The 15,635-nt window shown below is 48.7% G+C and overlaps 1 protein-coding gene across 2 annotated transcripts; it reads left to right on the top strand.

Moving 5' to 3' along the window:
• Positions 1-786: 786 nt before the first annotated feature.
• On the top strand, positions 787-15,339 carry LOC133395601 (protein MTSS 1-like). 2 transcript variants are annotated; one of them, XM_061664653.1, is made up of 15 exons: positions 787-1,176; positions 2,967-3,028; positions 4,042-4,115; positions 8,070-8,154; positions 8,410-8,501; positions 8,569-8,643; positions 8,762-8,773; positions 8,960-9,117; positions 9,186-9,293; positions 9,369-9,466; positions 9,592-9,814; positions 10,163-10,399; positions 10,754-10,891; positions 10,987-11,143; positions 11,324-15,339. In XM_061664653.1, exons 1-15 carry the CDS (start codon positions 1,108-1,110, stop codon positions 11,908-11,910), a joined length of 2,175 nt encoding a protein of 724 aa, XP_061520637.1. In that variant the 5' UTR covers positions 787-1,107; the 3' UTR covers positions 11,911-15,339. The 2 variants fall into 2 exon arrangements, with proteins under 2 accessions (XP_061520637.1, XP_061520638.1); XM_061664654.1 differs by lacking the exon at positions 10,163-10,399.
• The last annotated feature ends 296 nt before the right edge of the window (positions 15,340-15,635 follow it).

The following is a 15,635-nucleotide window of genomic DNA, read 5'->3' on the forward strand; positions in this document are numbered from 1 at the left end:
TGGTCGCAATGGGAGATGAGAGTCGTTCGAAAAATACCATTTGTGTCAACTCCTGACGATTCGCGACTTCCTCGACATTTGGCAGATCCACTTGTTGACACTGTTTATGACGTATGTTGCTGCGCATTGTATGCAGAGTCGTGTAGGATTGCGCAATACAATGCCGCACTGTGTCATACTAGTGTCCCGTAATCTAGTGTAGACTAGTGTATTGTGCGACAGTAGTGTCATATAGTATATAGTTGAATTCAGCATCGTGTTGTGCAGTTTATTCTAGTACTATATAGTGGAATAAGCCTGTACAGGTTAATGTTGTATGGTACAGTATGGTGTCATATATACTGTAGTGTATATATATTGTAGAATGTGAAAATACTAAAGTACATTATATTGTCGTACTATGTAGTATAGTGTACTATGGTTCAGTAAAATGCAGACTGGTATGTACTTACCAAATTACAGTGCAGTTTAGTGCAATAAGTTGTTTGTACAGGTTAATAGCGGGTTGAATGGTCATTTGTAATATACTATGCTATATAGTGTAATGTAGGCTTGTATGTAAATATATAGCATACATGTACTATAGCGTAATATAGTTTACAGTGTCGTACTGTGTAGTGTTTTATGGTACAGTATAATGTAGAATGTGCCATAATGTAGTGTAATATAATGTAAAGTATAGTGGAGCGAAGGAGCAATATATTAAAAAAAAAAAAAAAAAAAGAAAACCTCCACCAGAGGGCGTGGTCAAACTGACGCGCGGTCACGTCTTCCCTGACAGACAGGCGCGTTCCCGACGCGTGTGGAAAACGAAGCGCAAGATGACGACGTTGATGGCGGCGGTCGTCCCCGGTCGCTCCCCCGGGGCTCGCCTCCTCCTCCCCGCGGGGACAGCGCCTCCCTCCCCGCTGCGGGGCCACTAGACGCCGCCTTCGGAGCTCCGTCAGCCGGGGAGAGAACGCCAGTGGAGCCGCCCACCCCGCAGCCGGTGCACGCACGGCCCCGCTCGGCCTGGTCGCTCGCTTTGGTTCATTATTATTCATTTATACATATACATTTTCAAAAAATGACTTCTTGATGGATAACGCGCGCGCCCAGTGAGCCGAGATGGAGACCATGGAGAGGGAGTGCAGCGCGCTGGGGGGACTCTTCCAGAAAGTCATCGCGGACATGAAGGTAACCGCGCTCGTGGATTCTCATCGTCATCCAAATTCATAATCATCATAATCGTGTGATGGGATGGTGACGTCATAGCACACAGGTGTGGTGGTGGGGGGGGGGGGGGGGGGGTCTGGGGAATGTGCCGCACCCTCCCGCTTCATTCCACAAATCAATGGCTGGGTTGGGAATCGCCCCCTATCTCCTGTTTAGTGTCGTGCCCTCAATGTATCCCACAATGCATCTGAGGAACTATCTGGGTCCACTTGATCCACTTGGCTCAACAGTGGGCTTCGCGACCGGGCCCACTCTTTTTAATAGTATGGAAACAGTATTATTTTGTTAATAAATACAACAACAAAAAAGTTGGAAAGAAAATGCGAGTATGTTAGCGATTGGGTAAAAATATAAAATGAAATGTGAACAAGTAGGGTCATGTGAATTATAATTTTTTTGTCCCTCCAAATATGGATAAGAGGGGATTGGATTAAAAAAAAAAACACACACACACACACAAATAAGCAGGGGAATGTGAATAACAAGAATTTTAGAATTTTCTTCTCTTGAAAAAAAAAGCAAATAAATAGGGGATCGTGTCAAAAAAATGCCACCAAAAAAGCAGAGGTTTCCTCAAATAACAGGGGATAGAATTACTTAGTAATCAATTAAAAGTGTTTATTATGCCTGAGAGAAGACGAGGATGTCGCTTCTTTTTTGTGCAGTTGAGCTCAGACTCCGGTACCCTGCTCCCCGTCGCCACGGAAACAAACCGGGCTAATGGGCTGGCTGTGGGCCGCTCACCGTTCATCCCCAATTTTCTGACACGTGGTGAAACCGCTTCTTTCCTTGCTCACGGCAAATGTGAGCAAAATGAAAAACGAACGCAGAGGAGAGCTGTGATGGATTCCTCGGGGTTCCTCAGACCGCTGCTGTTGCCACGGTGACAATTTATGTGCCGGGTGGCTGAAAGATGCCGCGGCGGCCCTGCCCGCCTCCGCTCAAACGCGGGCACGCCAACAAAGACCGGCGCTGCAGTGTTGCCATGGCGACGGCCGGCCGCGCAGCTGGAGAGGGAGGAGGAGTGACGGGTGGTGCAAATGTGTCAAATGACCCGAAGTCGGGAGATGTGTGACGAGCCACCATCCGGGCACGCGCAAAAGTATTGGGACGCGCTCAATTCATCAATCAGAGGTTGGACTAGAATGTCTGAATCTCATTAAGACGTGCAAAGAACATGTTTTTGTCCGATTCATCGAAGCAATGTGATATCAGCGGCCATTTCGATGTCGTTTCCTCTGAATCGATTCACCTCCTGGCCAGCGGGCGGCGCTTTGCGCGTGACGACTGGCTCGACCAAACATCTGAAGCGAACTGAATCGTAACCTAAGAAATCGAAATGGAATCGAAGGTGGAGGTGCTTAACAATACATAGACACTATCCTAAAATGTTGGCCTGGCAGAAGAGGAAGGAAGACGTCAAATGTGACCGACAAGTTTCGACAAATGACACAAAAGGTGAGTTTGGCGTGGAAGAACATTTGCGCAAACGTACTCGCACCATCTCGTTCCAAAGTCTTCCCAGGAGATCGGAAGGCGTCGTATCGCTTCGAACAAATCCCACAACTTTCCCCTGAGCGTGTCCCGATACTTTTGTCCACGTTCTGCTGCAGCGGTCCTCAGTCTGAGGATTCGCGGGGTCTCGCGGATCGACACGATCGATCCGTCTCCGGGCTCTCGATGCGTCCGGAGCTCGAGAGAAGGCACGCACACGTCATGCTGGGTTTCTTCTTCTTGTCTTTGCTCCGCAGGGCAGTTATCCCGTGTGGGAAGACTTTGTCAGCAAAGCCGGCAAACTGCAGTCACAGCTCAGGTAACGTTCACCTTTTTTGAGGTCGACAGAGGTCACATGACTTGAATGGAGTCAGACTAATTAAAGGGCGAGTTTGCCATTTTCGATAAAATCACTTTTAGGGGATCCAACATCTAACATCTAACGACGTGAATGCCACAGTTCAGCTCACCAATTAGCTTGAGCTTATCTTTATTTTTGTTCAACCTTTAATGAAGAAGACAATCAAATATGTCATGGAAAATCTCATGTTTGCTATTGTGTAACTGGTGTTACTGTGTACATTCAATAGTGAATCACAACCGTTGGTTTCATTCGAATACACAATGTCCTTCAATATGAAGTCATCTTTCTTCGATTTTATTATTTTCTTTGCCATGAAGTGATGACTTGAAAATACAAACCAGTGATGCCTTTCGCAGATATCAAAACACGGACAGCGACACTGAAACGGGAGGAATCGTCCCGAGAAACATGTGTCCAAAAATGCTGAAACTTTTTTCCCCCGGTTGTTATCGGTAGACTGAAGTAATGTGAATGTTTTCGGATTGAATAGCGCTCCACGTTGAGAACAAACGGCGGCCATGCTGTGTGACTCCGACACTTAACAGCATTTACTGTTTCATCAGAAAGTGAGAATAGATCAGCGTTTCAGAGTAAAACTCCAACCGATCATGATTATTTGGACAAGGGTAGAAATCGGCTGATAAAATTGGCCAACGGATGCATTGGTCGGGCCCTAGAAAGGAAGGAACTCCCCTTTGACACCTCCCTGATAGGCCGGTTGGTGTTTCATTCTTGAGAATTGTTTTCATGTGAACGAGCAAGATTGTACAGTCTGACACGACTTATCTGAAATTGAGCAGGGACTCCGCTTGACTCGCTCGATTTTTGCGACAGTAACTTGGGGCTTACTGATGACAATTTTGGCCAACCGGAAGAAAATCATTTCCAGTTGGGGGAAAAAAAACTAATCACGAGATGCAAACAATGATGAATGAAATTGAACCAAGTGATCCCGTGATGTTTGGCAGGACGACGGTGGCGGCGGCGGCGGCCTTCCTGGACGCCTTCCAGAAGGTGGCGGACATGGCGACCGGCAGCCGAGGTAGGAGGCGGGCCTCGGCGACAGCTCGGTGGAACTAAACAGCGTCGGAAGCACTGACCGACATTCATAACCTTTGTATTAATTAATCCCTAAACTTTTATTTTCATGATGTCCCATTTTGTTATGGGGGGGGGGGGTGTTGGACTTATGGTACATTATTCTCAGGCTAAAGTAATGCATGTGTTAATTTGGTGCCATTCCTTCGGTCAAGGAACTCTTTTGAAGTGAGTTGCGATACTTCAATAACACAAAAGTAGTGCTTTGTTACCATAGAGTGGCATCTTGGTGCCAAGGAACTATGCTGAAACGAGTTGAGGGGTTTCCTCTCGACAAAAGTAGCACATTGAGGCTATATAGTGTGCCATCTTGGTGCTGAGGAACTATGTTGAACTCAGTTGAGGAGTTTCCTTTAGACAAAAGTAGCACATTGAGGTTATACTGTGGCCTCTTGGTGCCGAGAAATGATGTTGAAGTGAGTTTAGGAGTTTCATTTAGAGTTTTTTAAAAGTAGAGCTTTGGCACCATCCATCTTGGTGCTCAGGACCTATGTTGAAATCAACGGAGGAGTTTCATTGAGACAAACAGTGCTGTGCATGCATCTTGTGGCATCTTGGTGTTACGGAACTATGTTGAAGTGAGTTGAGGGGTTTCCTTTTGACAAGACTAGTGGTTTGCCGTATTGTGGCATCTTGGAACTGTGCTGAAGTGAGTTGAGGAGTTTCATGTAGCAAAAAAAAGTATTGCTTTCTATAGGCAGTTGTAAATTGTTTTAGGGTGGGCGTCGATGATTTTCGCCATTCGTGGCAGGGCTCGTTCCTCTCGCGATCGGCCGGCCCATCGGTTGTCAATACTTTATGTGCCTGGACATGGACCGGTGCGCAAGTCAGGGCGTAACCCGCTTCCCACCCGAAGTCAGCTGGGGTAGGATCTACTAGCCGCGACAAGTGGCATGGAAAATGAATGGGTGAACGTCAGCGTTTCCACGAGTTTGCCCTTCAAGTGGAAAAACAAGAATCCAGATGATGTCGGGGAAGTCGAACCTTCCAATCGTTCTCCGCCAAGCCGAGCGTGCGTCTCGCAATGACCGAGTGGGTCAAACGTTCCCCGCTATTTTTGAATCCCCGCCGGCAGCTTCGGTTACAGAGCGCTTGAAATACCCACGAGGGCCGTCCATCATCGCAAGACGGGCTCGACTTGCTAATATTCATCTTTAAATACATCGAAGTGCCGTTTCTCATTAGAATGCCGGTCGCGGGGGCCTCGGGGCGGTGTGGCATCGCTACGGCAACCGCACCAGCTGCACCCACACACACGCACACACACACAGTCACGGAAGCGCACACACACGCAGGATCTTAAAAAGAGTCAAGTGAGCTTTTCATTTGTGTGTGCGTGTTTGGGGTTCATGTGACCAGTCCATTATTTCTTTCTTTTTGGGAGAGATTACAGATTCCGGATGACATCTTTGGGGAGATTCTGCTTCTCCTCCGAAGGAAATTCTGAAAACAGACGCCGGCTGAATCGTAAACCGGGGAGGGCGAGAACGTCCCGACACACTTCTTTGAAAAATCCCAAGATCCCCAGAACATCCACGCCCAATCCCCGCTGAAGGCATCCCAACACTGCTCGCGTGCGTTTGTGTGTGCGTGCGTTTGCTATTTATTCCTGGCCCGTACAGTTTGACCTCGTTGCTCTCAGCAGGAATTCTCTCTAACTCCCTGCGAAAGACCAGCCACGCACGCACAAACGGTGCCTCGGTGTCGACACGGATGCGGCGACATCGACAACGTCGCCTTCGAGTGGGAACAAGGCGTTAACGTCGCGGGCTCGTTTTCGAAACACAAAAACAAAAACAAATTCCTTTTTTTTTTTTTCTTTCTTTCTGTGGAACCTTTCCCAAGTTATTCCCTGACAACGTGCTTTTTTTTGTGCTTTTTCTGAAACACAAATTGGTGTCAAGGAAGTACGTTGAAGCGATACATCTCGACTGAGAGACGAGCTTTGTACGTCGGGGGGGGGGGGGGGGGAAAGCTACGTTTAGCCCGGGTTGTTAGTGGAAGTTACACGCACACTTGCAGTGCATCTTTTCGAAAACCGTAGGCCATTCATTTTGAATTCTGTGGACATTTGGGATCGCAGTTGGCCGTATTTTTAAGGTCCATATCGTGGTGACTTGAGATACGAGTGCTGTGTGCGGGCAGTGAGCTCAACTCGCAAATTATGAACAGTTTTTCCAAAAAACAGTTTTCAAGTTGTCGCTTGGAGTTAACTGTCAAACTCAACGTCAAACAAAGAGAATCACACCTTGTGTATTCAAAAGAACGACACAGCTTAGTTAGCCCGCTAGCGTAATGCTAACGCGAAGTAGCATCTCTGCCGCGGTGCTTTAACCTATTCAGCAACAGCTCGGACACAAGTGGAGCAGCAGCACATGTAGACAGACAATGTAACAGTAGCCAGAGTCACATGTTCTTTATCCTCTGGGAAGAACAACTAATAATAGCGCTGGACTGATGAGCTGGAAGAAGTTGAGACGTCTCACTCAACTGTATATCCGTCTGTCTGTCTTATCCTGCCCCTGGCTTTAATTGATGCATTGTTACAAAAGCGGTTAAATTCTCATGTCATAACTTTTTTTTTTAATTAATTTATTGATTTCTTTTTTAAATAAAATGCAATGTTATGGAGTTCTATTTAACCAATCTTTTTGTTTTCTGCCAACATACTCGGAAGTTGAAGTTGACGACGTTGGGGCGTGGGGGTGTTTTTGTTTTGCAACGGGGCGCCCCGGTTTGATGCCGATGGCATTTGTTGATGTCTGGTGGTCCAAAACAACTCGATTTGCCGTCGCAGAGAGGCGGAGCTCCGTGTCGCTCCGCCGCATACGAACCGCACGAAAAACGCAGAATCTGAGCCACCAAGTTTTCTGGAACAACTGAGTGAAAACTAAGGAGAAAAAGACGAGGGAGGAAGGGAGGAGGAAGGTGGGGAGGAAAGGAGGAAAGGGGGGCGGTGTCAGTGGTGCAATGCAGCAGCAGCAGCAGCAGCAGCAGCGTCATGGCCGCACCCTGACGCTCGCGCTCCCTCTAAACCCACAAGTTGAAAATTACGACCTTTTCCAAGTCATTTTTTTACGTTTAAGGAATCAACATGTATTTATCTGCATCTACATCATTATTGATTTGATTTCATTTTGGCGTTCAGAAATGCACATTTTCTTGACTTGAACCAGTTTCACAGGCATTTATTTTCACAAAATCCCGTCTTTTAACATAAATTGGTCAATTGTTGTGCACGGAAATATTGACTTGTCACTATGCATGATTAAACAATACCAGTACAAAATATGCATGTGAGGCGTGGTTATCATTTTTGCCCACCATACATTTTCGCCATTCTCACCTTCTACACTGTCGTATGTGTGACTGTGTGTGTGTGTGTGTGTGTGTGTGTGTGGCTTTTAACGGCAAGGCCCGATCTGGTGAGTGATGTGGGAGTCGGCGAGTGAAATTTGCTCAGAATTTCATTTGTAATCAAATTGTTCGAGTGACCGTCGCAGCCCAAGTTAATACTGTACGTACATTTCCTGTGGGTGCCACAAGGTGGCGGCAAAGCACGGTGGTCTCAACGAAACTCCTCAATGCCACGAGATGGCGCCAAATGAATACTTTTGTTTTTCTTTGGTTTGAGCAAAAAAAAAAAAAAAAAGAAAAAAAAAGTGTGGGGTGTTCTTTTTTGCAAATAATGGATGATAGGTAAAAAAAATTAAAAAATGGAGAATTGGTGAATTTGCGAATGTGGAATCGCAAATATGTGGGTGTTTGCTGTATAATAACAATCAAATACAGGGGTAATTGTCTGTGTAATAATAGGATGAGGTGATGAGACATTTACTGTGGTCACGCAACAAATGATTTTTTTATGCATTTACTGTGTTTTTGATTTGGTTGCCAGGGGCGACGAGGGACATCGGCTCAGCGCTCACCAGGATGTGCATGAGGCACCGCAGCATCGAGGCCAAACTCAGACAGTTCTCCACGTACGTGCGCGCGTGGGCTCGTGCGTGCGTGTGTGTGTGTTGAACAGGTGTTGCCTCCCACATCCCCATGGCAACCCCTCCTCCTCCTCCCAATCGTCCATCTTGTTCTGCAGGGATGCAACATGAATGTTTATTTGTTTTAATCATTCAACCCCTCCTCCTTCTCCCATCTTGTCTTTTTCTGCAGCGATGATTGTTTTGTTGACTTGTTTTTATTATTGTTATAACTAACGAAACGTGTGTGTGTGTGTGCAGGTTGTTTGTGGATTGCCTCATCAACCCGCTCCAGGAGCAGATGGAGGAGTGGAAGAGAGTCGCCAACACTCTGGACAAGGACCACGCCAAAGGTACACCCGCGGGCACTGTAATTTCCACTGTGTGGCGCTCTTTCAGTCTGCGCGTTGTTTTGAACAGAGTACAAGAAAGCGCGTCAGGAGATCAAGAAGAGATCTTCGGACACTCTGAAGCTGCAGAAGAAAGCCAAGAAAGGTTTGCCAAAACATCTGCCCAATCACAGTTATGTTTTCATCCGTAGCATTTTTGATCATGTTTTGTTTCTCCGACCCGATTCTGACGGTGTTCGGCCCGTTCGGGACTGGATCTGCAGCTGATGTCTTCGGTAAGTTATCTCTCGCACAGTGACCCGAATGAAAATGATCAATTGGATGTATGCGTTTTATATTTCATACAGAGTTGTGGTTCAGACGCGTCAAGCTAATCAGAAAATATTCTCCTGAACATGGAGGAGAATGTTGCAGTTTTGTTTTTTTTTGCCCCACGGTCCCGTTTGTCCCGCCTCGCCCAGGTCGCGGGGACATCCAGCCGCAGTTGGACAACGCCAAGCAGGAAGTGAGCGACAAGTACTTCCTGCTGGAGGAGGCGGAGAAGCAGGCGGTGAGGAGAGCCATGGTGGAGGAGAGGAGTCGCTTCTGCTGCGTGGTCGCCATGCTCCGGCCCGTCGTGGTCAGTGCAAACGCCACAAAACGCAAAAGTTAACTTTGCGTCGTGCTCATATTGCGTGTGTGTGAAAGGAAGAGGAGATGTCCATGCTTGGAGAGATCAGTCACCTTCAGACGCTGACCGACGACCTGAAGATGTTAACCATGGACCCTCACAAGCTGCCAGCTGCCAGTGAACAGGTCTGTCCTCGCTCCTTCGTCTCTTCTGCGTCGTCCTCCTCCTCTTTCATCGCCTCCTTCCTCCTCCCCTCTTAGGTGATTGTTGACCTGAAGGCGTCAGAGTGCACCTGGTCCTATCAGACTCCGCCCTCATCTCCAAGCACCACCGTGTCCAGGAAGTCCAGCATGTGCAGGTTGGTTACCGTAGCAACCCGATCTCGCATCTGCAGAACGAACCCAGGCGCCGTTTATTCCTGCCTGGCCTGTGCTTCCCCCAGCGGAGAGAGCTGATAAAAACCTTGTTGCCCCGCCCCCACAGCAGCCTGAACAGCGTGAACAGCAGCGACTCTCGCTCCAGCGGCTCCCGCTGCCACTCTCCCACCTCGCACTTCCGCTACCGCGCCTCCTCCTCGTCCTCCTCGGCTCTACCGCAGCAGACGCCCGCCCGCCTCTCCTCGGTGTCCTCCCACGACTCGGGCTTCATCTCGCAGGACGCCTCCCGGTCCAAGTCGCCCTCCCCCATGCCTCCGGACCCCTCGCAGGTGAATCCACGTCACACGCTAGCGTGTTGTTGTTGTTGTTGCGCGCATAGACGTACGCTACTAGGGATGGGAATTCCGTGCCGCTCTAGCGGTGCTGTAAACGAGTATTTGCGGTCATTGAGCCCAAAAAGGGGGACCATATGAATCGAGAACATTTTCATAGATCCAGGTCAGATGGACCGCACTGTTTTTCGATTCCCTTCCCTCTACACTACAAAAGGGCCGCAATATTTGGGCTTGGGGGCGAAACTTCAGAATGACTCTGACCTCAAGATTTTGTGAGTCGTGTTAAGTCTACACTTTCAGGTATGTCTAAGCGACGCATTCCATTCTTGTCTTCACCTTCAGTTGTCCGATGGTTTGGACCGTCCCGCTCACCCCTGGCTGTGCGGCGTGTTACAACAAGACATCCACTTCCATTCACCATACTTGCCCTCCTCATCCTTCTCTTCCTCCACCGCCACCTCACCCTTGTCCCCGCCGTCCCCTTCGACCCTCTCGCCCGTCCGGTCTTCTCGTTTGGCCGACTTCCCGCCCTTCTGCTCCTCCGCGACCTCATCATCGAGCCGGGTCCCGTCCTGGAAGGTCCTTTAGTCCTGCGCTTGCTCTTCATTGCTGTCTCATTGCCTTCATTGTTGTCACTCATCCAGGTCACAGTCGTCAGCAGAAGTTGAATGGAGGCGACCGGACTCTTCTTGGTTGTTGAAGACGTTTCACCTGAATCCAGAAGCCTTCTTCAGTTCTGAATCTTAGGTGTGGAGCCTGGTGGGTGGTCAGTTGAGATTCAGAACTGAGAAAAGCGTTTTGAACTCAAGGAGAAACAACCAAGAGTCTAGTTGCCTCCGTTTCACTTTTTACCGATTGACTTCCTTGCGTTTAGCGTAGCGACGTGCTAACGTCTCAAGGTCACACATTGACAATCGCGCCTCGCCTTGCCAGGACTGGGCCAAGCCGGGCCCGTACGATCAGACCGTGTTCAACGCCCTGAGGAAGGGCAAGGAGAGGAGGGAGGCTGTTGACCCCCAAGGAGAGGAGCTACAAGGGGGCAAAGGAAGCCCCCCTGTGTCATCACCCAAGGTTTGTAATTAAGATCGACAGCATCGGGATGAGCGCAGACATCTTTTGTTTTTGTTCACACTCGTGATATGTTTGTGATACGTTGGTGTGCGCAGGAGGACAGGGAGGCCCACGTGGAGCTGGCGAAGGCGCTGGCCCGCAGTCTCCACTTGGACTTCCACGGCTCCAGCAGGGACTCGCTGCAGGGCTCCAGCGGCTACAGCAGTCAGACCAACACACCGTGCTGCTCCGAGGACGCTGGCCCCGCCCAAGGTGGGTCGCTGGGGCTTTGTTCAGCCGGGTTATGGTGGCTGAGGGCAGGTTGGAGTGAGTTCAGCATACGTGGGTTAGGGTTAGAGTTAGCTTCCACACACCTGATTTACGATTAATTTATTGAATCGCTGATCTGTATTAAATATAAAAGGTCGCGATCTGTCTGTCTGGCCTCATCAGACTGCGACTACTTCTCCATGGCAGCGGACCACGAAGGCGACCGCCAGAATCCCGACGTGGACAAGTCGCCCGGCGTCCCGCGGCCCAGCGACCACTCTCAGTCCTGCCGCCGCTTGTTTCAGTCCAAGCGTCCCGCGTCGGCTTGCGTGCTCCCCGGCCCCGCCGCGGTGGTGCCGCCGGGGGTGGCCACCATTCGGCGGACGCCGTCCTCCAAACCCAACCTGCGACGCCCGTCGGGAGGCCTCGCTTTGGGCCCCATCCCCATCAAGCCGCCCATGATCCCGGTCAAGACCCCCACCGTGCCGGACCACGCCGGCTTCCCTCGGGGCAGGACGTCCGAGGACGGCAACGCCCCGCGGAACCCCGTGAGCCCCCCGAGCACTCCCCTCTCACCGGGGAGCAGCGGAACCTTTTCGCCTCACGTTGATCGCGGCCGGGGGTCCGAGCCGGACCGACGTCCTCTGCCGGAGCTGCTGGAGGAGACGGAACACGGGGACGGGGCGGACGACTTCTTGGTGGCCATCCGGCGCGGCGTCAAGCTGAAGAGGACGACGACCGACGACCGTTCGGCACCCAGGATCCACTGAGCCCGACAAACGGTTTCTCCGATGCTGCAGCGGTTTTGTCGCAAACAAAACGGACAAAGTGAGTCACACATTTCCCCGTTTGGGACGTCCCCAACTGAAGCGCTTATCCCTTTAAGAGTCAACAATCGGACTTGTCTGGAGGACGTTTTGTCCAGGAGGTGTCAAACGCGAGCGGCGTGTGACTCACGCGTGAAAACACGGCGGTCGATGTCTTTTCTTTTTGCACGCTCTCCGCTTAAAATGCCAAAATCTGCTCCGGTATCTCATTTATTCTGCTTCACTTGACCGTGAGGGCAAAGGTGACGACAGGACGCTGGAGTTTGCCTTTCGGACTGAAAGCGTTTGGCATGTTGTTGCTGTTTTTATCTCCGCCGTGTTGTCGATTATTGATCGTTGTCGACGATCTCACCGCGCTTTTGGCCCGATACGATTCGTAACGCGATAACATACGTATGTTGGGTTTTTACCGTTTATTTTTGCAGAGGCGTACAGGGGTCAAGTCAGGTAGAGTTTATTTATGATTTGTTACGCCGACATGTTGTGGATACATTGAAGTGTGTGTCATCATATATAATAGACTTAACGACGTAACGATGTTATCGTAGACACACTCGCGGTGTACGGAGGTAGGTTTCCATGTCTCACACTGAATCACGAGCGAAGGTGTCGCGTGAAGACTCTGAAGGACACCACGTCGGCTCTGTACAAAATGGAAGCTAAGAATTAGTTAGGTGAGTAGTTGAGTGTCATCGATCCCCTGCCAAGCGAGGGATCTCCTTCTCAACCTTCTTGTACACGATGGCTGGACTCTGTCCGTCGTGTGGCTGATGCGCCGAGCAGATGAAGCTGAATGTGACGAGCCTCCAAAAGTCTACGCTCGCAATCATTTCAGCCTTGGAGAGTTCAATACACAAATCATTTTTTTTTTAAATGGTCAGGTCCAGTGTGTGTGTGTGTGTGTGTGTGTGTGTGTGATTGTTGCTTGTCCTACTCGCACACAAGTCTTGCGCGCATTTAATGTCTGGAGATTCTCATGGTAATCCGCAAAAAATGATTTTGCCGGTTAAATGGTGGCAACACGTCCCAATTGTTGTTTTTGGACCATTGCTCAGGAACTAGGTTGAAGTGAGTTGAGGACTTTCATGTAGACAAAGCGAGTGCTTTACTCCTAGCATCTTGGTGCCAAGGAACTATGTTGAAGTGAAATGTGAAACATTTAGACAAAAGTTGGGCTGTCACCATCGTGTGGCATTTTGGTCCCAGCAAACTATTTAGAAATTAATGGTGAAGCTACATTTAGACAAAAGTAGTGGTTTGCTGCCATTCGGTGGTATCTTGGTGCCAAGGAACTATGTTGAGGAGCTTTATTTAGAGAAAAAGTAGTGCTTTGCCACCATGTTTTGGTGTCTGACTGCCAAGGAACTATGTTGAAGTGAGTTTAGGCGTTTCGTGCAGACAAAAGTAGTGCTTTGCCACCATCTTGTGGTATCTTGGTGCCACGGAACTATGTTGAAGTGATTTGAGGAGGTTCCTGTAGACACAAGTAGCTCTTTGCCGCCATCTTGTGGCACCTAAAGGCACTTCTAAACCTTTTTGGGGGGCATGTCAAGTACTTGCGGAGTTTTGCTTGTCATCTGTCCAGAATGTGTACATTGTTGTCCTCAAATGTCCTTTCCTCTTTTTGAGATGCAAATGAACCGCTGAGTCCGGACCCCCAAGTAGGCTGCCCTCCTAACGGATAAAAAGGTAGAATCCACAGGCCAGCACGAGCCCGACGGCCAAGGCCACGGGTGAATTCATCGTGTGGTAGCAGGCGTGGCGGAGGTGGGTCCACACCGGCGAGGGCTCCACCAGCCGGTCCACCCTCTCGGAGATGGCGCGCAGACGCGCGCAGATGTCCCGCAGTTCTTGGCGCAGCTCGTCCAGGTCCATCTGGGTCTGCCGCTTGATCTCCACGATCATCTGGTAGAGCGTTATGTTGACCTGCTGGCCGTTCCTCGTTACCTCAAACATCTCGCGGCGGAAGGCCTCGATGTCCGCCGGGCAAGCTTCCATCCTCCGGCGGCGGCGTTGTGTGCGGGACGGGGCGGGTCGGGGCGCAAATGTGTCGACGCAGCTCTCGAAATCCTCCGTTCGACAGCGCGACAAAGGACGGCTCGCCTCTCATACGGCACGTCAACAAAGACCGAGCAGGTGATGAGGAGCTGTGTGATGTCGTATTAAGGACGGGCCATTACAGCTGCTTCGATAGCGCTTACCCCCGTTTGGCTCGTGGACTTTGTGCGCAAAAGAGGGACTAAACCTGGACTGGTAGCCAGCCAATCACTGGCCACAAGTAGAGACAGACGATCTTTCTCACTCACAGCGGCTGGGAACTGAACCTGAACAGAACAGAAGCGAGACGACTGAACTACGACGCAGCCGGAAAAACAAGTAACTGACACGTGCAATTGCCTGTTACCGCAAACTTCGATCCGAAAACAGTTCGAAATCATTTTAAGATCATCTTAGAACATTACCCGTAAAAGAAAAACTGCCCCTGAAGTGCACGCGCACACTGGCAAAGACTCTCCGTAACGTCCACGAACAACCCAGGCGAAACATACAAAGCTTGTCTCTCTGTTGAGATGTATCACTTCAACGTACTTTCTTCAGAACAATTCCTATTTACATGGGCTTTGGCGCCATCTTGTGGCATCGTTGAGATTTATGAAAAGAGCACAAAAGGCCCAGAGATTTGGATCTGTGGATAGAAATGAATAAAGTGGGAGTCCACAATTTCAAAAATGTAATACAAAAGCAATTAATCAGATACGTGAATCCGATTTGTTCTCGTATGTACTCAGTGGTTTTCAAGTTTTTAATGGCATCGCGTTTGTGTATTTCATCATGGGTTGAATCGAGGCAACTGCATGGACTTTTTTTGTTTTTGTTTGTCTTGTTTTATGAAAATAATTTGAAAATGACACGATATTAGACTAATGATTTACACAAACATTGAATAGGTGAGTTTTCCAGCATCTAACGGAGGCTAGGGTCTACAAAGTAAAAATCTGAGATCTGCGAATTGTTATTAGCCCCCCCACCCCCTCGAACAAAAACAACTAAAAAAAATCTGCTTGTAGCGAAAATGATCAAAAATTGATAATGCAATTATGCAATTTGGCTAACGATTAACAAGGACAAAAAATATGTAGTTACATACACAGTATATAATGATTTTTGTTTTGCATATTATGCTGATTGTAGTTATCAACCGACTGTTTATGTATTTAAAATTCCTGTTTCATAATTATATGGGCTACGTTTTTTATTTATTTTCTTTATCAAATTTAAAAATGTATACTCTAAACGCTGTGTTGAGCCACATGCTACAAAATGTTGTTCCGGATACTACTTGTGTGACAATAAACCTTGTGTAAGTCTAAATCGATGATGATTATTATTTTTTTTGTATTATTTATTTTTTTAAAAAAAAATATTTTGGGAAAATAACGGACGATAGGACGTTCAAATAAAATCTGTGAATCACGACTATGCGGGGGCGACACTACAGCTGAGTGGTTAGCAGGGATTTTAATCGCATTGCATTTGTGCATTTCAGGCAACCTGATGAAATTGGTTTCATATTGATTCCAGTCCGGCAGAACACTCGGACTTGATGGACACTTGTATTGCAGTTGTACTGTACACTGTGCTGTCGTTGATTTTTCCTCGAAGGGGAG

The sequence above is a fragment of the Phycodurus eques genome, chromosome 20 (assembly GCF_024500275.1).
Source record: "Phycodurus eques isolate BA_2022a chromosome 20, UOR_Pequ_1.1, whole genome shotgun sequence".
Taxonomy (NCBI): domain Eukaryota; kingdom Metazoa; phylum Chordata; class Actinopteri; order Syngnathiformes; family Syngnathidae; genus Phycodurus; species Phycodurus eques.